Consider the following 27,979-nt stretch of genomic DNA (forward strand, 5'->3'; position numbering starts at 1 on the left):
GCAATTCGAGGATTTACGGTATTAGAAAAAAAGAAACCGCATATCTTCGTTTGTTGGCATTAGCCTTATTTCGATCCACAGAAGCCAAAATCTTTTCGAAATTTGTCGCGTTTTCAACTCATTAAGAGTCACATTTTTATAAAGCTTGGAACTTAAGTTAAATTGTACTATGAAAATTAAAAGAATTTATTTACTTTCTCTGTTATCAAACTTGGTCAAATTTTTTTATAATACCTGAATGTCTGAAATTTTTTTATGAGATGCCCAGCTCTCCATTGCACCTAAGATGTTGACAGTAAGGCTAATAAAACTGTGCTCAGTGGGTCGTTCAACCAAATTTTCAGGAACTGATATATGCAACGTTTTATGCTGTGGGCTATCTTTTTTAAACAATCTCAAAAAGCAGGTTTCTTCTGACTCCACTTTTCCATTATTTATATGTATTTTAATGCCACACAAATCAAATTTAGGTTTGCATAAAATTGGTATGGTAGCTTCAACCAATATGACATCGTCTTTTTTTCCTTCTACCAGATGAATTGTTCTGTTCCGAACCTAGGAATGCAATGGAAGTAGCTTTTTTATTTACATATTTTGGAAGGATTTTACACATATAGGGTAGGAAAGATATATTAAAATAATCATCTTAATTCCTTAACTGAATTTTACTTCCATATTAATCCCTTAACACACGATTTGATTCCAGAGATTTGAATTCAGTGAATATAAAACCATGCAATTGTAAGCAAACATTTTACATAGGAACACATTAGCGTCCGCGGCTTTTTGGATAAAATGCGAGAGACAACACATGATTACATCTACTCCCTTTGATTTCTATCTCAGACTGACGCTAACATTAAAACCATTAAAATGAAGAATGTGTACGTATTTAATTGCAAACAACACAAGTTACAGAACACCGTAAACAATAATTAACAATAAAAAACCGTCTAAACGCAGGACTTCCGGGTACTATAATGTTTTCGTAAACAGAGTTTGGAACCAAAAACTGTGAATGCATGTATCGAGAAAGAGCAGGCACAAAGTATACTCAGAGAATAATCAATATCTAATGGAATTTAAGACGTTTAGATGGAATGCTCCACTCACTCGTATGCCAGCAAAGAAATGATTGCTCTTTGTGAGTGGACTTGTGTTGCGTGGCGAATGCTGGTACCAACTCTGTATTGTACAAAAGAACTGAAAAGAAAAGAAAGGCTTATAATTAATCGTTGAGAAAAAGAATAACTATAAACAGAGCATTTTTTAACAGTGTAACTACTGGGTAAAATTTAACAGTGTAACCCCAGTAAGCCCAAGGTCTTCCCCAGTAGTTTGGGCCAAAATCACAGAATTTCCCCAGTAGTTTGGGCCCCTGGTAATTTCCACTGACCTCCGCTGTTTTTTTAAAATCAACTTTTAGATGAAATTATTTGTATTTCTTGACTTTGTACTTTCATGTATTTTTTTGCAGTTTATGAATTAGATATACAGTTGACATCCGCTATCTCGAACTCTGAAGGGAAACGAAAAATTATTCGAGATAGCAAATGTTCGAGTTATCGGATGACCCCAAAAATCCAATTTTTTTTTCAAATTTGGAAGGTTTGACAGGCAGCAATAAAGGATATGTAGTCACTAATACAAAATTACAAGTCAAACTAAATCATAAAGGAAAATAAGCATCTAATATCATTTGTTTTCTCTTTCTAACCAGTTCCTTCTCTACAACACCATTCATTTTAACAAAATTCTCACGGAGCACTTCTCCATTCTCTGAGAATAGGAAATATCTTGATATTATCTCCATCGCATCTCTTATTTCGTCCGTTGTTGGCTTTGTCAAAGGGTTGTCGTTGCTTTTTTGGTTGTCCTCATGGCTTTCTTCTTGGCTGTCCTCAACTTCAACAATTTCTTCACCAGCTCAGCTATGATTTCATCTTCAGTTGGCAATGCTACTCTTGCTAAGGCTTGGTCGTCGCAGTCAATTTACTTCCCTGCACTTGTGTTGGCTGGAGCAATTTCTTGATCTCTATTTGCAGTTTCGTCAATTCTTCCACCAAGTCATCTTCATCTGATGCTGCTTGATGTTGATTTTCGAAGAAAATGCCAGCTTTGGCAAAGCAGTTAACGATCGTTGTTTCAGATACCAGAGACCACGATGCGGCTAATATGTCCATTGCATCCAAAATGCTAATTTTTGGTAGAGACTTTTGTTGATTAATTGCTCTGATGTATTTCTGCACCAAAACTGTTCGGTACTTTGCTTTTAAATTTCGGATTACCCCTTGATCCATTGGCTGTGTCTTAGATGTTGTGTTTGGAGGCAGGAACACAAGCTTGATTGCTTTCAGGTTTTCTACTTCTGGATGTGCTGGACAGTTGTCGACAACAAGAGCAACCTTTCGTTTCTGTGCCAGAAACTTGTTGTCCAGTTCTTCTACCCATTCTTGAAACAACTCACCACTCATCCAGCTTTTTTCTGATGTCTATAACGGCATGGCAAAGACCAAATCCCATTGAAGCATCTTGGCTTATTTGATTTCCCAATTACAAACATGGGAAACTTTTCTCCAACAGCACTGGCAGTTGCCATTCCAGTCAGGCGGACTTTGCTGTGCGTACCTCCAATGCAACTTTCAGACTTCAAATGCATTGACTTGTCAGGCATACACTGATAAAACAGTCCAAACTCATCTGCAATATAAATATCTTAAAGTTTGTACTGTGACAGCAGGGTGGTCTTATTCCATGGTGCTACCATATCTGTAGTGACTGGACTTGCTTCACCAGAAATCTTCTTGAATGTGACACTGTATGGCTCTTTCCAACGACGAATCCAACCATCTGGCGCTTGAAAGTCGTATAACCCCGCTTCCTTTGCGTAGAACTTTGCCTTTTCTTAAAAAAAGCGCCTCCAATATGTACGTCTTGATTTCTAACAAAAAGAAACCACTGTAAAATTGCCTTGTTTAAGCTTTCATGGTTTTTGCCTTTTGCTTTTCTGCGCTTTGGATTTCTTGCTTGGGAGTCGTCAAATATTTTTTGTTTGTTTTTTACCCATGTTGAAAGTGTATCATTGGGAACCATGTACCATACACTTTTATTAGATGCCCCTTTCTCTAACTCTTTTACTGCTTCCTACTTTTCTTTCAAAGTCTTCTTAGTAACAGAACGTTTTGTAGCAGTTGCCATTGCTTCTTTGAACTCTCTGACTGTTTCTCAACTTGTTTTTTTCACCCGTACACTCGAGAAAGGAAATGAGCACTGCATTGGCTTCGCTTTCTCAAAAATCGAACACATGTTTTGACTGATTTTCAAGATTTTTCAAGACTTTCATTTTCAAACAATAGCCAAGTATAATACACGCATTTTATTTAGCAAGCAAGTGCTCTATAAACAAGTCAGCACTCGGATACGGAAAAATTTAAGAAATTCCTATCCTCCCGATTATTCTCATCCCCCCGTTTATTCGGTACTCGAGAGTACGAAAATCCTGTAAGCCATTCACATTATAATATGTGACGCAAGTAATCTAAACCTGTTACTTTTGGTCAGTACCTTCATGTTAGTATACAGTGGTTTTAGAAGTATGGCAAGTGTAGCAAATAGAGTTACAACTGACGGTAATATTGTGAATGTTGAGGACCAGATTCCTATCGCGGTCGTTACAAGCATTGAAATGGATTCGTATATCAAAGGGTATCATGCTTATCAGGATAAATGGACACCCCAGATTGGCGAAAAACTGCAATAGAACCTGATAATATTATGGATAAGTATGCCGTTTGCGTTTTAAAAAACAATGACATTGTTGGTCATCTACCAAAGGGAAAAAATGGGAAATTTGCAAAAACAATCTTTTCTTCTTGAGAGCTGATCAGTACAGTCATTGTCATGCAGTTGTAAAAGGGAAACCTGTAAACTTAGGTGATGGTGATGGCATGCAGGTCCCTTGCATATTGATGATAGAAGGGTCAAAACGCTTCATTGTCAGAACAGTTATCACTTACTTAATAAAACATTTAAATCGTATCATAACACTGTCTTTTTAATCTGTTAACTGTCATCTGCCGTTCAAACAGATTTTTTACTCGTATTTTTAATTTTCTGACATAACCAAAAACAAAAAAGTTCGAGATAGCGAACATTTTTCGTCCAGGGGAAACAGAAAACGGTTCGACAAAAGGAATATTCAAAATAGCGGGCAGTCGAGATAGTGGATGTCAACTGTATATTGTATCGCCTACTGTATCGCTCTTTTCGTAAAAGTCATCGTCCCGTAAAGAAGATGACTACATATCTCATTATATGCTCAAATTTAGTCCTTCCTACCCATGCTATAACGTCTTAGTATATAACTTTGATAAAAAACATTGCATATAGCTCTACAGCTATGCTGTGGTAATGAAACTGTTTACACATGCATATGGACATTCAGTTGTTTTATGTTCAACGCTTCAAGACACTGATACATATTGGCTGGCATCATCCCGTGACGCAGTGGTGTGGGGGTCTCCAGGTGCAGAGGAGCATATGGTTAAAAGCCTAGAAATGCTCTACCTGGTGGCTTGGCTGATGAGCTAGCAAGGCATCAAAATTACAAAGACAAGATATTCACAGATTTATGTATGTTTATATACATATTTATGCACTATATATAAACGTACAGAACAGTATATTTTATCTATATGAATATTGGCTTCTTTCCTTTTCCAACACTACTCGAACAACAAACTGAATCCTTCCCTGGGTATCATAGCCACATAAATTCATGAATGGAAATAGAAGATAGGGGCAGGAAGCGGAGAGGAATGGTTAGCCCAGAGCTACATTACATTCTTCTCAGGAAGACACTCCTCCACTTCCCGCTCCTGTCTCTTATTTATGTCCAGCCTTGAATTTCTGTGCTCGAATTTATGTGGCTTTAGTAGCCAGGGTAACTGGATCCCTGATCCCTTGACGGTTTAAGGTTGCGTGACAGCGTCCAGTGAGTACTGGCTGAGGTTGGCATTAGACGATATTTTCTTAATTTTTTCCCTAGCTGTGCATAGAAAACTATGGCTTCAAAGGCAGAGGCCCAGCCAGAGGCCTTGCCATAGGCTCAGCCAGAGGCGCAGTCAGAGGCTCAGCCAAAATCCCAGGTAGTGGCCCAGCCAGAGGTCTTGCCATAGGCTCAGCCAGAGGCGCAGTCAGAGGCTCAGCCAAAATCCCAGGTAGTGGCCCAGCCAGAGGCCTTGCCATAGGCTCAGCCAGAGGCGCATTCAGAGGCTCAGCCAAAGTCCCAGGTAGTGGCCCAGCCAGAGGCCTTGCCATAGGCTCAGCCAGAGGCGCATTCAGAGGCTCAGCCAAAATCCCAGGTAGTGGCCCAGCCAGAGGCCTTGCCATAGGCTCAGCCAGAGGCGCAGTCGGAGGCTCAGCCAAAATCCCAGGTAGTGGCCCAGCCAGAGGCCTTGCCATAGGCTCAGCCAGAGGCGCAGTCAGAGGCTCAGCCAAAATCCCATGTAGTGGCCCAGCCAGAGGTCTTGCCATAGGCTCAGCCAGAGGCGCATTCAGAGGCTCAGCCAAAATCCCAGGTAGTGGCCCAGCCAGAGGCCTTGCCATAGGCTCAGCCAGAGGCGCATTCAGAGGCTCAGCCAAAGTCCCAGGTAGTGGCCCAGCCAGAGGCCTTGCCATAGGCTCAGCCAGAGGCGGAGTCGGAGGCTCAGCCAAAATCCCAGGTAGTGGCCCAGCCAGAGGCCTTGCCATAGGCTCAGCCAGAGGCGCAGTCAGAGGCTCAGCCAAAATCCCAGGTAGTAGCCCAGCCAGAGGCCTTGCCATAGGCTCAGCCAGAGGCGCATTCAGAGGCTCAGCCAAAATCCCAGGTAGTGGCCCAGCCAGAGGCCTTGCCATAGGCTCAGCTAGAGGTGCAGTCAGAGGTTCAGCCAAAATCCTAGGTAGTGGCCCAGCCAGAGGCCTTGCCATAGCCTCAGCCAGAGGCGCATTCAGAGGCTCAGCCAAAATCCCAGGTAGTGGCCCAGCCAGAGGCCTTGCCATAGGTTCAGCCAGAGATTTTATCAGAAGCCCTGAAATAGGTTCAGCCAGAGGCTTCAATAGAGTTCCAGTTGGAGACCATGCCAGACGTCTAATCGGAGGCCTAGCCACAGGCACTGCCGATTATTTGTGTCCCTGCTTGATATGTCCAAAGAAATCTACATCCTTTGAAGACCTCAACTTATCTAACAGCGAAGCAAAGTATTAGACGATGATTTGTCACATATGTTTTACATATAACTTTATAAACTGCAATATATGGTACAAGTTGTTAATGCCATAGATGAATTATTCCCAAACAACTGGATTTTCTTTCGCACTTGTAGTTGCACTCAAGCTGCAAAATTTAAATGCAATCATTATACCAGACCAACCAAAAGCAAATCACAACAAAGATTAAGAATACGATAGCACTGACTTTACGTTTGCTGATGATACTAGCAATGTAACAACTGACAAGCAACATAGGGAAACTAAAAAGCAAGAACTCTCTTTTAAAGTCAAACAAAGAAGTTTTAATTTCAATACAGAACAACTGAAGAATATTTTGTTGGTGCAGATGGCAAAGATGAATGAAAGACATTTAGATATCTAGGAAGAATTTTAGACACCGAAAAAAGACCTAAATAGAAAATTAGGACTATCAATTGATACTTTTAACAAATATGAACGAAATTTCTGAAGCACACAGACATCCTTAATCTCATAATAGAAACTTTAACCAAAATAATGAAGAAATTCCTGATATCTTCCAAAGAAAGTGCTACTTAAAATGCTAAACACCTAATTAATGGATAAAATGAAAAAAGAAGAAATTTGAAGCAGATCACATCAGAAGCCAATCACAACCGAAATGAAGCAACGGTGAATAGCCTTGCTTGAGCCAGAAAGGGCACCACGTGAAAAGGTTGCCAGAAAGAGCACCAGTAAAGTTAGCTTTCAAATTCCACTTGAGAAAGCTAATGGCGAAGGGTCAGACAAATGAAAATAGACGAAAAGCCAATAAACAAAATAGTAGATGAACTAACTGAGGAAACTATGAGCAACTTGAAGGGAATCAAGCAGTGGCAACGCTACTGTCTCGAACAAGACCAAAGAGCCAATGATAAGAAAAATTTTGCTAGTCCTTTTCTCATTGAGCTTTACTCGCAACCAATCCCACGAGTTGTCACGGTACCCTTTATGCTAGTGCAAGGGCGGATCCAGATCAAATTTGAAGGAGAGGCAGTTGGTAGTGAGGGCGCTGTTAATTTTTCATAAATTGGTGACGAGTGTACGCTGTATACAACAGTTTCAGTCCCCAACCACTGACAGAAGGCTGCCCATTCACTTTTTAAGGGAATTTTCACAATAAGTGTTGTATACTTTGAGGTAATCCTTGAAGTAAATTAACCTATAAGTCTCAGAAACTTTTTCACCTGATTCTCATTCTTGAAAAGGGGCGCACAATTTCCAAAAAGGGGGCGCCAGACTTGCTTCAACTCAGTGAGGGAGGGGCAACTGCCCTTAGTTGCCCCCTCCTCTTTAAATCGACCACTGTGCTAGTGTCAAAAGTGTTATCTTGTGAGCTCAATCCCTCAAGTAAAGTAAACAATTATCAACAGCAACCCCTAAACAATCGCACTTTTATTTAGCCATCTTTATACAGCCTCTTTTTAAGAAGTTCTCTACATCCGTTAATCAGAGTTCTCTACATCCAGTATTTCGAAATCGTTAATTGTATTTCTCAGATAGCCCTGAAAAACTGTAATGTAAAATGTTCCTAATATGATACGAAAAACGAGGAACAGAGCGTTAAGTTGATATATCGACTGTTTATTTTTTTGAATACGATATTAGTGCATGGAGGTTTTGTAGAAATTATCTTGTGCAAAAATTGTTGCGAATGAGACAGTATTCCCCGTAGCTTTTGCAAAAATCAATTGGAAAAATTGAAAAAGAACAATCATTTAGGAATTTTTAAACAAACGGATTGTTCGATAACTACCTAAGGTTAAAATGATAAAATTCCAAGTTCTCTAAGGTACAAGCATCTAAGTAAGGGCCGGTGTGTATAATGATTCAGTTCTTCTCCCTCGTTGCTTAGATTAAGACATACTTTGTGCTTTTAATCTTTGTAAAAAGTGAACCAAACTGTCAAAAATTGTGATCCAGTACTTTTCATGTCAACCAAAATTATCCACCAACGATAAAATAATAATGTTCTTATTTCAACATGATATCCCATCAGAAACCAAATTACAAGTTATGATTTAAAAAGCTAATAATGGAAGACAAAAAATTAAGAAAAATTATTTAATAATACGATTCAATTGAATTTGACGTCTGAACTTCCTGGGAGTCGTGTTTTAATTCGGGTTTTTACTGAGCTCTTCAGATGAGCTTTTAATTTTCGTTTGAATTGATAGAGCAGGGGAATCTCCCTTAGTTCTATGGGTATTTTGTTCCAAGCTTTAAGCCCAGAGAGGTGAAATCCTTTTTATATACTCTCAAGCTTAAATTTTGGGATGTCGAGATTTCTATTGTTTCTTGTGTTGTAACTGGAAATTTCAATCCTCTGATTATACTTGTTCCAGAGGATCTCAGGGCACTGCTTATTAACTATTTTGTGTGTCATGATAAATCTATCAAAAGAGATGATCTGATCAACGCTTAGCCATTCACTGTTCCAGGGGTCCTTTCGTTTGCCATTTTCAATAATTGAGAATGCCCTATCCTGTAGACGCTGAAGCGTTTGTAGCTTCGTTGGTTTGTAGCTTCTATTGTTTAGCTCAGTTGGAGTTGGGAGAGGCGTGCTCAAGTTAGAGAGTAGTTGGTGATCGAGTAGTTTGAAGTGAAGTTTTCAAGTTGTTTAAAGTTGTCAAGATCGTTCGTTGTCAAGAATGGAATTTATTATAATAATAACTTGTAAATAGTATATATATATATATCGTGTTTATTTCATTGTGGATTTTGCTACCATACACCGACCAGCCTTAAAAAGCACAACAATTTACTTTATTAACTACTTTTCCTTTCAGATATTTAAAGTGTTCCTTCCACTTGAGTTTGCCGTCTAAAATAATACCTAGAGATTTAGTTTTTTCACTCGTTTTATTTTTGTGCCATTAAGTGTCAGTGGAAGAGTTTCAATTTTCTTTTTTCTACGTGGATGACCGATAAGTTCTTTTAGGATTTGCATTTATTTTATGGATCTTCATCCACTCAGAAATAATTTACCAAACTGCAAAAGCAACCAAAAATAATACAAAGATGTTCAGTTTTTGCGAGAATTTTCAAAGGGGCTGGGTCACGGGTTAGGCCGCGGGGCAATGTCGTAGTGTTGATGCTCATGGCTGAAGTGAATCAACCATAATAACTGGAGTGAGAATTGGTAGCACCGCAGAGAATCGCAGCGCATTTAGAAGATTCTAAAGTTCTTTGTTACTAATAACGTCTAACTAATACTAATGTGCGGATATGCAAATCAACTCTATTCTCCTCGACAACAAAAGCCCAACACAATGCTCCAGCAGATCCCTGGGTCAAAATCGTATAGCGGTTCAAACGACACCGCCCGATCTTGGAGAAGATTACCAGCCAAAACCGCTCGGCTGATTTTCCAAATTCTTTTTTCCACGTCGTCCTGGATCCTCAAACTTGTGCTCGTGGGGTTTCTTTTTTCGTTTTTCCTCCCTTTTTTATAGATATTTGTACGTTTTCTCCCGGGTTCGTTCGAAATCCTCTAGATCTCGATTAGTGCTCTCCGAGGTCTTTGTCCCGCCTTTCTAAAGGTCCTTTCTCTCTCATATCTCTTGCTCTCTACTACAAAAGATTTCAAAACTTCTTCCTCCAGCAACCCTTCCATTTCAACGGAGGCTTTTCAAATCCGTTTCGTTTTTAACACAAAGAAGCTACTGTTTGCCGATAATTTAGGTGATTTGGATGATTTGGATGATAATAAATCTACGTGCACTGCTGGTTGGCATTCCTTTTCGAACTCGAAGCGGTTGTCGACGGTCGTTTTCTGTGCTACGGTGCTACAGCGCTACAGTGCTACAGTGCTACAGTGCTACAGTGCTACAGGTGAGTCTCGCTAGCTATTTTCCTTTCCTTTTTATCGATCGATACCCCGTTTGTTGCTATTTCATTTGCAAGAGCCATGTAATTTATGGTTTTGACGATCTTCCTTTTCTTCGTTTTAGTAGCTACGTACGGTACGTACGCTGCTGCCCGTTTTTTGGTTTTGCGATTGCTGCTGGCTGATCCCCTTCTTCACTAGCATCAGAATCGATGGCATGCGAATACAAGTAAGCGTTGTTGTTCTTACGTGTTTTCGAAATTTAAATTATTTTACATGATTTTCTGCTCATTTGGATAAAATTGCACTAAAAACCGGCTGCTAGAACCCCGCCGCGAACGAAAAATGTTTACCTCTTCTCGTGGTTTTGTGCTAAAAGGAAACTGGATCGGTTTTAAAAGTATGAAGAATTGTGGTAGATTTTTCCTGCTGTTTATTCTTGATGCAAGAAAATTTGATTTTCATAGGAAACCCGTTGTAATGCAAATTATGTAATCCCGCCAGCCCCCAACTTTTTATGCCTAACGAGAATCCTTTGCAGCAACTTTTCCTAACCGCCTTCCTTTTTTGTAGATAAACGATCGGATTCGCTGACTTTTTGGTACAACAAGTGAGTATTTTTCGATTAAAATTTCACTTTTTGTACGATTTCCCGCTGTGACAAATGGGATTTGCCTGCCCCTTCAGTGAAAATTATTTCTAGCTTTTTGAGAGCATTTTGGGAATTGTAAATAAATCATTCTACAAACCATTTCAAATGACTTTTTGCTTATTTGGGTGAAATTACACTAAAAACCGGTTGCCAAAAGGGGTCGCTAGACCCGCCACGAACGTGTTTCTCTTAATGTTTTACCTCTTCGCAGTTTTGTCCTTCAAGGAAAATGGATTTGCTGTATTGCTCGCTTAACAAGAACAATTTCAAATGATTTTATGCTTAATTTGATGAAATTACACTAAAAGCCGGTTGCTTACTGCTAGACCCCCGCCGTGAATGACGAATTTCTACCTCATTTCGTGGTTTTGTACTGAAAGGAAGCTGGATTGTTACGGTAGATTGTGCCTGCATCATTTTCGGAATTGTAAATTAATCATTCTAGAAACCATTTCAAATGACTTTTTGCTTATTTGGGTGAAATTACACTAAAAACCGGTTGCTGAAAGGAGTCGCTAGACCCGCCACGAACGTGTTTCTCTGAATTTTTTACCTCTTCGCAGTTTTGTAATTCAAGGAAAATGGATTTGCTGTATATCGATTTCTTTGAAACGTGCTTTCATTAACCATGGAATAACAACTTCATTAATCTTTTTGTTCTTCATCTAGATCAAAGAGCGTTTCAAGCAATAATTATGACGCAGACATGATTCTCGGACCTTCGAAACGAAATTTATGGCATTTATGCTGGCGTTAAATCAAATGATGAAACAAGAAAAAACTTGACTGTGGAGAAAAGGACTAAAGTTATATAGATCAGCTGTTGTCCGTAAATTGTATTTTGTTAATTTGTTGTTAGAGTAAGATTCCTTTCTGATGCACGGAACTTGGCTGTTTTTTATCTTTCTATTTCTTAACTGCTTTGTTCCTGCAGTGTTTCAAAAGCTAATTGTGACGAAGATGTGATATGTGGACCTCAAATGTATAGAACTGCATAATAACTCTATAACTCTTTGGAGTTTAGAAGAGGAGTCATTAATGCCTTTATGAATCGGCATAAATATTTAGGAATTTTGATTCTTAAGAAATTTTTAGATGATATATATCTAAACGAGCACCATCACCATGGACCAATAACGGCTAACAGGAATTTATTGTTGGAAAACTTTAATGTTTGATTCAAAATAAACAGAGGAAGTTTGAAGGTGGCCCGAAATTATATCTTAAAACAGCATCACAAGTGAACAAGAATTGAGCGAAATGCTATGATAAAGATATTCACGTTGGATTCAAAATTAACATAACAGCTTTAAGAATGGCCTTAGAAAATATTTATAAGCGCCCTATAAGTCGACGAGGGTTAAGAGTGTATGATTGGAAAACTTGAAAATTTGATTCTGACTAAATAGGAGAAATTATAGGATTAACCCATGAAAATTTTGTCCTTCAAGGAAAATGGATTTGCTGTATTGGTCGCTTAATAAGACCATTTTATGCTTAATTTGATGAAATTACACTAAAAACCGGTTGCTTACTGCTAGACCCCTGCCGCTAACGGCGAATTCCTACTTCATTTCGTGGCTTTGTACTGAAAGGAAGCTGGATTGTTACGGTAGATTGTGCCTGCATCATTTTCGGAATTGTAAATTAATCGTTCTAGAAACCATTTCAAATGACTTTATGCTCATTTGGTTGAAATTACACTAAAAACCGGTTGCTAAATAGAGTCGTTAGACTCGCCGCGAACGTGTTTCTATTGCTAATTGATAATCTTAATAATCGAGGAACTACTCATTGGGTTGATTCTACTAGGAATTTCGCAAGTATCGGTATCTGGAGCCAGCAAGTAATTAAGTTTGGGTTTTACTTTTCTAAAAGATTTTACTGAATTACACTCAAGGTAATAAAGCATTATCTTCCTACAGAAAAGAAGCTCTTATCTCAATAGGGTTGTTGCTGTGAGTAAATAATACTTTGTCCTCGAGCAATTATTTCCTGCTCTTGCCAATAGTATATGCTACTCACAGTAGGCGTGACTTTGGATTGGATTAATTATGTTGGTCTTCTGTCATGTTTAGAATGTGCTTGCCTGCTTGCCGTATGATATTACACTTTTTGCTTGAATTCCTTATTAAATTGAAAGAATGTAGGAAGGCATTGTCTTTTTACTTTGATTTTCAGGATAGATTCAATTTTAATGTTATTTGTCAGAGGAGTAAACAGATAAGTAAAGTTGGGAAGTCTTACCATGAAATTTTCTGGAAAATTAAAACAGGAGACTTAGGGGATACCCATCAAAATATCTAAACGAGGAACACGAATAGACCTGGGCTTGCAAAGTTTTGAAGCAACTTTCAATTAACGGAAGACTAGCTCCCCTACGAAGCCCGCTACGCGGGCTTGCCAGTGACCCTACGGTAGAGTACATAGATTAGCCTCGGAAAAGACAAGAATTCTGTCGAAGCCCTCAATGAGCATGCAGATTAGCCTCGGAAAAGACAAGAGGTGTATCAACCTCGATTTGAAAAAAATTGGCTCCGCATAGGTCACGTGATAAAAAAATTACTCGCACTCCTGTGACTATCGCTAGGAAGGGGGGAGCCTCTACCCCTTCTCTATTTCAGGCGACCCCCTGACTAGCGATAGTCACAGGAGTGCGAGTAATTTTTTTATCACGTGACCTATGCGGAGCCAATTTTTTTCAAATCGAGGTTGATACACCTCTTGTCTTTTCCGAGGCTAATCTGCATGCTCATTGAGGGCTTCGACAGAATTCTTGTCTTTTCCGAGGCTAATCTATGTACTCTACCGTAGGGTCACTGGCAAGCCCGCGTAGCGGGCTTCGTAGGGGAGTCCTTTACTATTTTTCGTTGACAAAGCAATAAAGATCGAATTATACGTAAATCATTTCATTAATCAATCCATTGATCAGCAAAAACATGCGTTTTGTATGAACGCATGCGTGAAAAAAATGAATGTAATTTTCAAACTTACTGTGTCGCCAAGCTTCATTCTTCCATTTTGTTCTAACACGCTCCATTTGATGACCATTTTTTCCTTAAAATTATTGCCTGTGCCCTCTATTCGAAATGTATTGTGTGAACTATCGTACCATAATATGTTGAAAATGTCAGAAACTGTTGTAGCATCGGTGGTAAAATTGCAAACAAAGAAGAGGAGATTCGACTTCACAACGTAATGCACTCGTGGTGTTGAGAATACCGGGAATAGTTCTAAAAGCAGAAAAAGTGATAAAAAATATCTTTGATAAGTAAATACACTGGATTGCAAAGTTGTCCTAAAGATTTGTAACTTGAAAATTGCAACGCGATTGGTTTTTTCCTGTATTTTGAACAGTTTTAATGGAATAAATAACTTAAGTATAATATGCTAGAAGGATTTTACTAACTATTGCATTTTCCATTTATTGTGAATCCAGTTGTTGAACTTTCCCCAAAGGGGCATGGAATTTCACTTCCTGCAAAAAACGCAGTACATTGAGAAAAAGGCAAGTGCATTGACACAACCTTGAGATAATATATAAAACTCTGCTTAGTTAATATAAAACTCTTTTTACTAAGTATAAAACCCTGAAGACTTGATAGTAGGCGTAATTCTTGGCCATTAACCACCCAAATAAATGATTGTTACTTTATGCGTTTATTAGCTCGATTCTTGGTAATTCCAAGCACAAGTATTTCTCAAATACAATCCTTTCTTCATAGAACTGGATAACGCTTCAAATTTAAGAAATTTTGGATCATAGGTGACTTGATTCTATTTCTGTTTCGCACAGTACTTTAGCTTTGATATATATGGATTAAATGTGTGGCTTTAAAATTTGGCTTAAAATTTGGAGCTTAATTATAAAATCAAATTATTTCCGATGTCATATGGGCTGCTTAAGATTTTATTTATAGCTCGAAATGTAAAAGTTATTTTTCTGCTTTTTACAGTCTCAAAAAGGTTTCTTGCATTAATTCAAACTCCCTACAAGTCACAGAATCTAAAACTGGTACAGTTTCCTAAATCTAAAATCTAAAATCTAAGAAATAAAATCAAAAATCTTTAAGCTTTAAATCTTTAAAATTTGAAATCTAAAAATCTTTTTTGTCATTAAGCAAGATCGAATCAGATATGATTTGCCAAAATGGATTAAACTTCTCCATTGTGAGATAAAAAACCATATGCTAGCAGCATAAAAAACCATTTAAATTGGCAACAGAGAATTTGATCTTTTTCATTTGCAACCTTACAACAAAATTTGACATTTAGCTTTATTTACATGCCATCAATTTGCAAAATTAGTAGAATGTAATATTTTACAAAAAATCTTAGCAGAATGAAAAATTAGATCTTACCTGCACAATAAGATGCACATAACATCGGTCTTGTTAAGAAATAAATATAATATTCTTTTCCGTCTACTTGGCAGAATCTGGCCTTGATTCTTAAAGTCTCAAAGCAAGGAACACCATCGTTATCGTAACAGGCTTGCAAAGAGACTTCTCTATCTTTAGTTGTAGGTAAAGTACCCGATTTGATATAAATTGGGCGTCGAGTGCCTAGATTGATAGAAGAAAATCAAACATGCATTCATAGATGCCTAAGAATAAGTTATAGAAGACTGTTGTAAATAGCAAGAGAAAAGTATTTGAAATGGGGAGCCAAAATGTTAAGATTATGAAAAGGTTTAGTAAAGACCGACACCATGGTGGTGATAATAATTATTACCTGGCTATTGAGGTGCTAATATTGTTTAACAATAGCCTTGAATAGACAATAATGTGCTGAATTTTAGCACTGATGCAGTTGAAATTCAACATACCACAAAATCCAGGTGAGATACGCTGATGCCGAATCTTTCCTCCGGCTTTGCTGGTAAAGCGGTACCAACCACTTGCCAAATGTGTGTCACAACGTGGAGTATGTGTTGCAACCATTTGATGTCTTGTGCTACGTTGCCAGACATTTTCTTCTAGGTAACTTTGACAAGGATCCGCGACTGAAATGAAGGTACCGACTCTTTTCAATGCTAATAAAATGAAATTTTATTAGAGTTAATTTTACGAGGGATGTCGTAGAATTTGATTTCGCTAGGGGGTTCTTATTTTAGCTTATTTGTATAATTCTCATTCGGTGTTTGAGTCTTTATGTGCTTCTTTGAAGCCATTGGGAATAATAGAGAAGAAGGAGTTCTGTAGTTTGGGCTTCTGCACGAAAATGTGGATCCCTTGACTCAGATGGGTGTATTTAATTGCATTGGGTCGGGATTATCGTGCTTACTTCCTATGCTGCTTCCACGCTGTTTGCTTCTCGCCACTGTGTTTGGCTCAGGCTTGCTGGTGAAGAGATGACTAACGATGTACGAGTACCTCTACTGGCTACCAGATATGTTTACCATACCAGGCTGTTTTAGAAATGCTCTGAGGTCTATAGCTTGGTCTCTTGCAGTAAAATTTAATACTCGTGTGTATATAAGCAGTCTAACTTCTTCCAACATACACTTTGTCGCCTCGTTCTTGCGCTTTCCTAGCAGATAATTTCCAGTCGGAATAAATTTGCAACAGTTTTGGGCTACAATTTCGCAATCATTTATTTGCCGAAAAAAATTTACTTGAGTGGCAAGTTTAATTGTTGCTCAAGCCTAGCGTACACTAGCGATTTTTGTCGCCAGCGACGGCGATTTTTGTCGCTGGCGACTAAATGTTTTCCCCGGCACACTTGCGATCTTTTCTGCCTTGGCCAATGACTTTTGGTCTCCACCTCGTAATGAGCCTCGATAGAAATGACCAGAAATTAAGAATCAAATTTTTATAACCCATGCATGTGCCTGGACATCCTCAAAAATTACGGGATGGGAAAATTTAGACAAAAACAATGAAAAATATTGCCAGCTTTGATTTAACCAGGCCACATTTAATGGCAAAAAATTAGGCCCAAAATTGTAGATTTAGCTTGGCCTAAATTAAGCTACTTATTTAATTGTCTTTCCTTTTTTTACTGAAGAGAACCCAACACATGGGTTTTATGCACAATTTGTTTGTTATCTATTTTACTGTTAGTTGCTAGTAGATAGTAAAACCTACATCGTACGAGATTTTTCGCTTTATAGGCAACCCATACTGCTAAAAGGATATATTAATAGAAGTGCAGTTGTTAGTGCAATGAGAGAGAAATCTTGTTCGTGTTTATCCAAATACGTTTACAAATAATTGAGAGCAGTAGTACCCGCTCGTGGCACTAAGAGCAGCTTTTGCAGACTCAGCCACGGCTGCAGCTTTTGCCGTCCTATCGTCGTATTGTCGAAACGAAAAAAAAATTCCCGCGCCACTAATCGACTAATAAATCATCTTAATGCGTTGTCCAAGAGAACTATTCCTGTGACCTCCATCTTGTTAATATTCTCAATAATCAACACACTTTCCACGTGCCTTGAAAACACTTTATGATAGGCTGATCAACAAAAATTTGTTTTTGCGCCCCGCCAACTTGCGATTTTCAGTTTTTAGTCGCTGGCGACAAAAATCCTGTGATGTTTTTCCCCGCAGACTAGCGATTTTAGTCGCCAGCGACAAAAATCGCCGTCGCTGACAACAAAAATCGCTAGTGTGCGCTAGGCTTTAATAACATTTATTCTGACTTGTGCCACGTATTCTACCTTTGAACTATTCTCTATTACGAACGACCAGGTGTAGTTGAGAGATATTCCGGCAAGAAATTAAATGAATTATTAACTTTAGACGCCTTTCTTTAGCTTTCCATCATTATTTATGCCTTTATATAAGATATGAAATGTAAGCAGCGCTACTATTCTTATAATGAAGGTTGTTGGGACAAAGTGCTGTTGTAACAACGCTTTTGTTGCACTTTTTCTTGAAAGTTTTTTTTTCAGAATAAGGCCTTTATAAGAAGATTTATCGGCTCAGTTACATATTGTAAGACAATTTTTTAGGAGGCCTAGTGTTTGTTATATTTAGTATTTTGTTGCCTTGTTCGATCTAAAGACTTGTCCATTTTTGCTCAGTTTGCCTAAAAATTTGGCGCAGATTATTTTGCTTTAAATATTTTCGTTACTCCTGATGCGGCTGGTAGCTCGGGTACTTATGCATTTCGTAACCGTGAACGCTTCGCGGATGTGTGGCCCGAGCATAGAAAAGTTGTTCAGTATTGTGCACAAGGAAATAATACCTCCTAAAAATGTCACGTTTTCATAAGTTTCTCAATTCAGCAACGAGATTGTTGCACTTAAAGTATTATCCTTTTGGAATTGTTGTTGCCAGTGCTCCTCAGATTAAAACATTTTTAATGTTTTGCTGGTGATTCTTTGCATGCTACTGAATCAACTCTTTTCATTGTTGTGTCAGTTCCTTAAATGATTGGTGTGAACCATCTTGTACTGGAAATTCCTTTTTGGCCGCATTATATCTGCCGCAAGATCACACTTTTAATATGCATGGTTGCTTAGAGCCTTTGAATACCCATAGTTATAAAGCGGATATTTTGAATTGAACTAGACTTTAAGCTGCCTATCACCCCCAATAATGAGTTAGGTATTCCTCTTAAAGGGAGGTTGTTGCTAAGGCAAGTAACTAATTTAGCAATGTAGGATATGAAGTTCAGCACTTCGTGAGAGTAAATCATAGATGATTTTCTTTGATCATAGTCTCTTTTCTTATGAATGTGCTTTGATTTGTTAAACGACGGGAAATTTTGCGTTATTGATCCATCTTCGTATTCTCTATAGCTCCTGTTCAAAATCATCCGAACTGTCAACTGTAGGATTAAAATTTTCTATAAAAATGTTCGACTAAATGATCCATCAATAAATTCTCCTGAAGAAATACACCGCTCAATGCATAAATCATGAGAACAAAGATGTTAGGGTTAAACCTCGCAATATAATTTTAACAAAGCTTTTCTGCACCATGCTAAAATGCTAATGTTCTCGTCTGTCAGTAGAGGCGATGTATGATCAATAAGGCCAATAATTTTACAGGGGTCAGTATGAGAAATATTTTAGGGTCCAGGCGATGTATGGGTTTTAAGACTGACTTCCACTGACTTCCACTGACTTACCACTGACTTACCACTCAGATTGCAGCCAAGACAATACACTCCTGCACAGCAATTTTACCTCTCAGTCTCAGGTAAACAAACTAGGTTCTGGATACAGTATTGGAATTTTAAAGCCAGTCAAGTCACTTGTTGGCACGATTTATAAAAAGATACTTAAAAGAATTTAAAAAAATATCAAGGCCACAGAAAAATGCTTGTTGCTGTTGTTGGTTTAGGCTAAAGGGACAAGCAGCTCAACATTTAAGCCCCCTGGAAAAGGCTGGATCTAGCAGAAGAAAAATTAATTTTACAGGAAGGTATGGTCTTACCTTTGAAAGACGCAATATTTATCAAGTAATACTGGTAAAAGTTAGAGAGATAATTTAATTGGTTGTGGCGGGAAATTTAAGTGTGGACAGCAACAACAACAACACGTATTACTGAATTGATCTGAAAAAATGGAAAAAGACCTGAAAACCTTTATCGATGTAACTTTCTTGCTGGGTTTGCTGCTTAACTGACTGCTTAAAACACTATCCTAAGCTTGAGATTTCTGTTTCAAATCAATTTCTTGGTGGGTTGGGCAAGGTTTAACAAAGGATCAAGAACAAAATATTTTGTAGAAAAGCTTGTTTACAGCAAAAAGTGTTGGTATGCCCCCTTACACCCCACTTTTTGTTTATCTAAACTTGCATGTATTCAAATAGTTAAGAAAGTACCAAAATACATTAGATTGGAACTATACCTCAAAAGCCATTTTGTTATTTTTAACTTTAAAGAAATATGTGAATGGTCAAAATGTTCTTAGGTTTCTATCCTTTACTTTATCAAGGCTGAAACAACATTCAAGATTTATTCAATTAACAGGAAATATTTAATCAATAACCTTATTTAATCAACATCTACATTTACTCATCATCTCAAAAACTATTCCTGTCAGAAAACTGTGTAGTCATAACTGTTATCTAGACAAGATAAGAAACACTTATGGAAGTTTGCAACTGATATCTCTGGTGCCACAACTTATATAAGATACATACCAACAGGAGGGCGAGGGGCTGCATCAACCCAAGGCTCCAGCATACCTATGTAGAATGTAAAATATAAATTGTTGGTTAGGTTCAAGGAAAATGGAAACTGCCTGTACAATTATCTGCTGAACTTTATCTTCACTCTGAATTTTATGCCTTCCACTCCCATCTAGCAACACTTCTTGTTAATGAGAGATCTTCTGCTCTCTTGGACTTTCTTTTCGCATTCAATGAGGCTAGTGATCTACTTACAGTTTCTTTTAAAACTATGCATTGATTGTGTTGAACATGGTTAATCAAAACATAGGTATCCTGTCGCTGTGTACGAAGAATGCCGGTACTCTTTTGATGTTTTGTAGATAGTTTCATAGCATCTGCTACGCCCATGGTTAGTTTTACTTCATACTCGAGTTGCTTTTTTGGAATAAAGTTTTCAATATTGACTGATGCGATGATCTTGGAACCTTTCGCCTACAGAACCTGAGGACCTGGGGACCTGAGGGCAGAAACGCCGTGCCGCGAAATTTAGCTGTTTGTTGCGACAGAGATAGTTATAATTTGTTCACTTGCTTTTTGGATTTGAAATAGGCTCTTTGCAGCTAGGCGTCACGTGCTTGGTTACCGCATAGAAACGCCTCACTGGAGAGCATGAGATCCAGCGGCCTATACGTAAACAATACGATCGCACGTTTTCTTCGTGAAAATTCTGAGTTTATTCGTAGATTTTGAAGATATGCCAGCATATTTTATCCTTTTTGAAATATAACATAGTCTTTTTAAGCTTTTTACTGCTTTTTTGGCGTTTTCCCGTTGGTTTTTGTCGTCACTTAGTAGTAATAGGTAAATCACCACAAGCTTCAATAGAAGGTTATGGAACAAACGGTCGGCCGATATTTTTGTATTTTATTTTCTTCCATTTCTCTAGCTTTGATGTAATGTCTTGGCTAATTTATTAAACAATTTTTGATTTACGCCAATAATGGTTTTTTACCAGAAGGTATACACAGTAGTGTAATTTGACCTTTAAGACTAAGGGGTACGGGGTCATCATGATGAAATTTACCGACGAAAACATTGATGAAGAGAATTTTAGGTGCTATTTCACCCACCGATAGCGATTTTACCGGGAAACGACGAAGATTTTTTGAACGAAATGAAGAATTGCCATACACTTGCTGACCTGGGTGTGACTCTCACTGCCAGGTAAGCTTGTACATGGAAGCTCGTAAGGAAGTGATGTTGGATCAAGTTGGCAATTCTTCTCGAGTTAGTCGGTAAATCTTCAGTTCGTCCACAGATCGTAACCCATCGCTATAGGTGGGTTAAATTTTATCATTGATCAGTGGCGTACCCAAGGAGTGGAAAAGGGGGGTCTGGACCCCCCCCCCACTTTTCTAAAATATGGTCTGCAAGATTTGTCCAAAAAAGATGTAAAACTCATTGGGGGGTGTAGTGTACCGTATGCTTGTGTCAATAACAATTGTAAAGTACTTTGCTATTTACCATAGCTTAAATGAATCAAATAATGAGGGGAAATTTTGCAAAAAGGGCGTTTCCCTGCATTTGCGAGTGGTTGAAGGGCGTGGTCAAAAAATTCTGGGGGCTATGCCCCAGACCCAACCCCGCTGCTGCAGCCCTGGGTACGCCACTGTCATTGATGACCCCCGCATCCCCCTAGTCTTGAAGGTCAAATTACACTACTGTGCGTACCTACTGAAAAACAACTATTAATTATTGTAAATGAAATTAGTTTAATAAATTAACCAATACATTAAATCCAAGCTAGAGAAACGGAAGAAAATAAAATACATAAATATCGGCCTACCGTTTGTTCCATAACCTTCTATCGAAGCTTGTACTGATTTACCTATTACTCAGTGACGAAAAAAATCCAACAGGAAAACGCCAAACAAGCAGTAAAAAGCCTAAAAAACTATATTATATTTTAAAAAGGGTAAATTATGCTGGTATATCTTCAAAAACTGCGATTAAACTCTGAATATTCACGAAGAAAACGTGCGATCGTATTGTTTACGTATAGGCCGCTGGATCTCATGCTCTCCAGTGAGGCGTTTCTATGCGGTAGTCAAGCACGTGACGCCTAGCTGCAAAGAGCCTATTGCTTAATTGGAAATGATGGTGTTATTATGTTGCTGAGTATTAGTTTACGTGACACGATTTGTAAGATCTTTTCAGTCACGAAGTGCATAGGTATCTTCAAGGCACAGGGCTCTGGTATGCTAAGAAAAACAATGGCAAAACAGACAATAGCAATACACTTTTAAGAATCAAAACTTTTATTGCCACTATATCCATTTTTTAAATCACATTATGTCACAAAGGATTGATTGTTTTCGTCAAAAGCCGTGCCAACTTCCCTTCTGGCAATGATACAATACTTCTTTGCATCCTTGACTTCATAATGCATTGAGTCAACATCATTTCGTGGCCGCAAGCAATAGAAATTGGTACCCTAACTACAAGAAAACGAGCATGCCTTATATATATAGGTATATATATCTATATATATATAGGTATATGTGTGCGTTCCCCGCGACCCACTACATAGCGTACTCAATTCGTCGTACACAAAATTGCCAGGTTAGGAAGAGGAGCCCAATCTTTGTGTATCATAGAGTTGTTTTGTGTTCATTGTCTGCTTTTATCCAGAAACTAGGGTTAAAAGGTATGCTACAAAACCTATGCAGTGCGAAAATTAATCTAAGCAAAGCAATCAAAATATTGAGCCTATGTTTAACATATATGTTCGTTGGTTGTGACTTTAACCATCATTCAGTGCAAACCATATTGCAAACCATAAACAACCCGTGAGATGTGTGTTTCATGTAACTATAAATTCTTTTTAGCTTGATTTCACGTTTGAGGCTACATTCCCTCACTTCTTTGCTAGTGGATTATCATATTAGTTTGGGTTGGGAATGGGGGGATCTCTGTGAGCTCTATGGTGGGCAAAAGTGAACTTGAGTCTATCAAATCAAACTATATCTAAGGTTAGGTTTTTTGTATGGGTTAGGTGAAGCAACTTGTGCCGGTGCACCAACGGCCCAACGTTGCTCCCTGTGATGAGGGAATGTAGCCTCAAGACCTGAGTTGATGAGGGATGTGGCATCGTCTTCTAAGGGGGCTTTTTTATGTTAATTGATGGAATGCATTTTTCTATTCTTTTACTCCAAGTGAGAATTGAATCATGCTCTTATTGCCACAATTTTCTCTTACTTTGAGATGATCTTTGTAGCTCTTTATTTCATTTCAGATGTAACAATTTTCCAAGTAGCCTTTATATGTTCTACCTTCCTGCTAGACTATAAAGGATTGTTTAAGAAACAAAAATTAATCATTATTTTTATAACTTTAAAATTACCAACCATCCTTCCTAATGATCCATGGATTAAAAAAATGTTAAAATTTCTGTAACTGTGACAGTTTCTGTTGCCATTTTTGTTTCTGTTGCCATTTTTGTTTCTGTTGCCATTTTTGTTTCTGTTGCTATTTCAGTTTCCCTCCCTGCTTCTGTATCTACTTTTCCTTCTATTACAGATTCTATTCATTACTGTTTTTGCCACTACTTTTGTTATAATTTGATTTCTTAAACTATCACTGCTGCATTTTTGTTGCTCTTTTTTTTTTGCTATTTGCATATTGGGTTTTTGTTGGTATTATCCTCCTCTGTATCAAGTTGTTTCTTTCTGGTGACTGATTCGGTTTCCTGTTTCTGTCTTTCTGTTGGTTTTTTTTCGGCACATATGGTCGTTAGCTTTTTCATGTTTTCTTACATTATTAAAAGCTGTTTTCTCAATAGCTTCTAGAACTCTTACTCTCCTTTGATTGTATTTAAGGCAGTAATAATTGGAAAGATTAGCTTTTCTTTTTAGAGCTAAAGCTTTACTTCTTTGTATTCATTGCTCTTAACAGGCGGATTTAGAGAAATATTTGTCTGAGTCCCAAGGTAAGGATAAGGTTTATGTTTATGAATTGAGCAACGTTGATTTTTATATTTTTGGGCTATCTATGGGGTTTCCCTTCAGTTATTAAAGCTAGGTTTCCAGATTCCCTTTAGACACAAATACAGTTTTAAAACTTTGCTTCTTCTGTAATTTCCTTTTAATTGTCAGACACTCGCTTTTTCTCTTTACCCTCCTTTTCTTCCTTTGATGTATAGAGGTTGGTTTTGACCCTTTGTTTTGTTCGCATGTCAAAGTTGAAATAAAGTCGGATCATTTGTAAATTGAAGATAAATTTGTTTTTTTGCTTCTGCGGAAACCAGGCATAGGCCACCTTTGCCAGCAAAGACAATGCAATGCACATCGTCTCAAAATAAAAATAGTGATAGCTCCTTGCTCCAATTAGATTTGAAGAAGTTAACGAAATCAATAATTTTATCTTCAATAAAAAATTTTGTCTTTATTTCGACTCTAAATAATCTAAATAGCTGTGTGGATAGAGAGAATAATATTGCTGATGAGGTAATTCTGTCCGTATCTGAAGTTGCAAAGCGTTTGAGGCTAAATGTGCAGAATTGTTGCCATTTTCGTCGCCAATCAATAGTTGGCTATGGTGCAGCAATTTGGAAATATTTCATTATTTCCGTTTTCTATATGCTGTTCGGAATGAGTTTCATCCCTGTTTCAAAACAGAATTTCACCTTTCTACTTCATTCACTTACAATGCACAAAACTTCAATTTGCGCGTTCAAGGATTGTCAATCCTGGACTGATGTCATTTTCAGCTGAGTTTGTAATTTTTTTGTAATCTGTTGTGTTTCGAGCAACTAAGAAATAGTTTCTCGATTTGGGTGTTATTGAATATGAATATAGAGGGCCAGAAAGAACGAGAAGGGGGTAAAAGAAGCATTTGAGATTTTGAAGAGGTTCCGACAAATTTTTCATACTTTTGTCTTTTTAGGTTATTACAGTAAATTAATTGATTATATTCCAGATACAACCATTTCCAAATTTATTATGGAAAATGACTTGAGTGTCAACCGGGACGTGACGATTCTTTTGGTATTAGCGACTGATACAGAGCAGACAAGTCATTGCAAAAAGCCTAAAAGCACCCATTCATACACCATGTAATATATTCTAATGATAATAGTTAACCCTCAGGAAGAACGCTCATATTTCAGTGGTGAGTATGGGGTGAGTATGATATTGCGAACTACGAACTACAAAAAAAACGGCGCAAACAACTTGACTGATGGGAACAAAGTTTATTGTCCTATTGAATTAAAACACAAAATACGACATACCATATATATACCTTTGTATCCAAACACTTTAAATATTTTCTCAATCTCCTATTTGCTCATTTTCTCACCTTTGTGACAAATAATCGATTTTGAAAATCAACTACCATTATTCAAAGATAGAAAGTAACCTATTTAGGCAAAATACCACCCTGAAACATTGGGTTGATATGGCCTTCAAATTTTTCAAAACGGTTCAAACATATTAAAGGCTCTTGCGCAACCGACCCCTGTGCTACTATAATTCTAAGAACCGGCCTAATGTCGTACTGCATGAAAATACAAAACATTGTCAATTTCTCAAGACAACTGCCGCTAAGCAGGCCGGTTGCGCAAGAGCCTTTAAGCTCAAAGCACCATCTTTAGACCCTGTTTACACTGTACCGGATAAATTTTATCCGTATCAAAATTAGTTCAGATAGGCGTCGTGTTTACATTAAATAGACCTACGCTATCCGCACGAATTTGAGAGCGGCTATCCGAACAAAATTAATTCACCTAGGAAAGTGGATTAAATTAGTTCGGATAGCTATGTGGTATAGTGTAAACACTTTTATCCGGATAAATTTTATCCACATCGTATCTTGCTCGAAAGCGATTGGCTTTTTCTTCCTATTTAGTTTTCACTGTCTCCCAATCAAGACCTTTCGCCATCTTGGCTGCCTTGTTGTCGATAGATATTCGTGTTAAAAGTGCAGGCTCTTGCCAGTCCACGTAAAATTTGCATCCTTGTCAGCTTTCCCTACTTTCATTGCTAGTTCAGTGTCATTTTGTTTCAAGAACAAACTATTAAAACAAACTAGGCCTAATTTGTATTAACAATATCTTTGGATTTGGTCTAAAAGAGAAGCAGATGATTCTGAAGGGAGAATGAAATCTTTTTACGTTGGCGTGAATTTTGTTATTACTTTGTTGCCCAGAGAAGACATCATTTTGGGCGTTCTGTGCATGATTTAGGTCATGTGACTGCATCCGGCACAATGTAAACGGGAGGGCAAAGTGGATAAATTTTATCCGGCACAGTGTAAACGGGGTCTTAGAGTTTATCAATTCTCTAGGGGTTGCTTGTTCTGTTGAGGGGACATCCACCAAATGGCTCCTCAACTAGCATTTGAAACAGTCTTCAACCTTACAACTTTTACTATTAAACTTCAAGAAGTCATTATTTATTGATAAGGTAACATTTTAGCTTTTTATAAAGAGCAATGGGATTTTGTTTGACTCACCTAAAGCATTGCAACTGCAGGCGAAAAAGAAAGAAACGAAAACCAGTGAGCACTTCATTTCAGAACTTCTTTCGGAGCTTCTACAGCATATAATGGAATAAAACAACAATGTGATATATAAAGGAAATTGATAAACAAAGTAAAGAAATTTCTCCAAAGCTACATGAATACTTGTGTTAATTTCATTTCAAACCGTTTTCCCTTCAGCTAAAATACAGTAATAGTTTTTAAAATAAAGTCATAGGGATAGAAGGAAGCATTTTACACATCCTGAGTAATTGCATAAACAACCTGAGTACAAGGCCCACAAAATTTCGAGCCCGTTCAGGCCCTTTCATAGAAATCCAGGCGGAGAAGTGGAGATCCTTCACTTCTCCTGTCCAATCTTCTATTTCCACGATTAAATTTATGTGGCTCTGGCCCGGGGGGGGGGGGGGTGCTCTGGCTCCCTGGATAGTCTAGTAGGTAATGCTCCTTTGAAAGCAAATATGTTATTGTTTGAAATTGAGCAAACAATCTTTCTTCGATATCGACATAGAACATTCGATAAACGTTTATAGGCTTTCAAATGTGAAATGAAATGCAAAAAATATGAGTTATAATTATGGCACATGTCGAAACGAGCTTGCCAAAATGCGCATGCATATGTATGTACTTCACAAAGGCGTAAATCCCTTTACATGGTGGCAGGGCAATGTTTTGCTGCAAGCAGAAAGCAGGTTTGTCGAAATATGCCAAATATTACCCAGGGCCATCAAGAGGTTTTCAGAGGCCCTGGCGAAAAATAGAAAGAGGAGGCCCTGTATTTTTGCGACCACGCCCAGTGCGTGGCTTGATTAGCTTAATTAGCTTGAAATGTAATCATTTCTTGCAAGCTTTATTCTATTTGTAGGCACACTTTGCTATACATGCTATACTTGCAATTCCGTGCTTAGATTAGAATTCATTACTTTGGTAGACCAGGTAACTTGCCCCCCTCTAGGTGGCCCAGGTAGCCAACCAAAAGGGTATTTTGCCAAAAACTGGGAGCACATCACATTTTCGCAACTTCCATCACAAGCACTTCATCAAACAGGGTTACAAAGACATAATAAACCTTGCTTTGCTATCTGCTACTTGACTGATTTGAGAGTTTGACTTTTTATTCAACTTACATATCTCCTACATATAACACTAAACATTTAAAGATTGATGTAGCCACTAACCTTGAGAAGCTTCACAACTAGCAACTGCTGCTTCCGTTGCTGTGTGCATTCAGTCAATACTTGAGTGTAGCACAGGTATCAAATTTTAACCAATTTCGCTAACTGATATCTTACAGGAAGTTCGAGCATCAGATTTCTTTTTGGAGAGATAAGTCTAAATTCCTATTGTTTGGGACTATTATTCCATCCATTTGTCTGAACCAATCAGAAAATGTATCATATGGGGGTGTGCATTGAGCCAAATGGAAAATTCACATTATATGACTCTTTACAGCATTTAATCAAACTCATTATAAATCATAGTTGCATCATATAAACCAGACATACGCTGTTTTATCTTTACTCTTTCCTTGAGTCACTTCTTTCTAAATTTTCTTTGTCTTTTTACTCGCAAATAGCGTATTCACATTAGTGCCACGAGTGCTCCTTTCACATATGCGAAGTA

General features: G+C 37.9%; 1 protein-coding gene across 2 annotated transcripts in view; it reads right to left on the minus strand.

Moving 5' to 3' along the window:
- Positions 1-27,715, minus strand: part of LOC135695503 (von Willebrand factor D and EGF domain-containing protein) — a 42,949-nt gene extending 15,234 nt beyond the window's left edge. Inside the window, exons 1-9 of one of the 2 annotated variants that reach the window (XM_065214615.2) lie at positions 27,535-27,715; positions 26,330-26,409; positions 19,847-19,891; positions 15,577-15,753; positions 15,110-15,313; positions 14,158-14,226; positions 13,743-13,981; positions 1,114-1,203; positions 235-555 (exon numbers count right to left, since the gene is read on the minus strand). In XM_065214615.2, coding sequence (XP_065070687.2) covers positions 235-555; positions 1,114-1,203; positions 13,743-13,981; positions 14,158-14,226; positions 15,110-15,313; positions 15,577-15,753; positions 19,847-19,891; positions 26,330-26,387 — 1,203 coding nt within the window. In that variant the 5' untranslated portion in view covers positions 26,388-26,409; positions 27,535-27,715. The remainder of the gene's footprint in view (positions 1-234; positions 556-1,113; positions 1,204-13,742; positions 13,982-14,157; positions 14,227-15,109; positions 15,314-15,576; positions 15,754-19,846; positions 19,892-26,329; positions 26,410-27,534) is intronic. The other variant, XM_089108620.1, reaches the window with a different exon arrangement.
- Between the last annotated feature and the right edge of the window lie 264 nt (positions 27,716-27,979).

This window comes from Rhopilema esculentum, chromosome 2 (assembly GCF_057945365.1).
Source record: "Rhopilema esculentum isolate cy_ngs chromosome 2, ASM5794536v1, whole genome shotgun sequence".
NCBI classification, from domain to species: Eukaryota; Metazoa; Cnidaria; class Scyphozoa; order Rhizostomeae; family Rhizostomatidae; genus Rhopilema; species Rhopilema esculentum.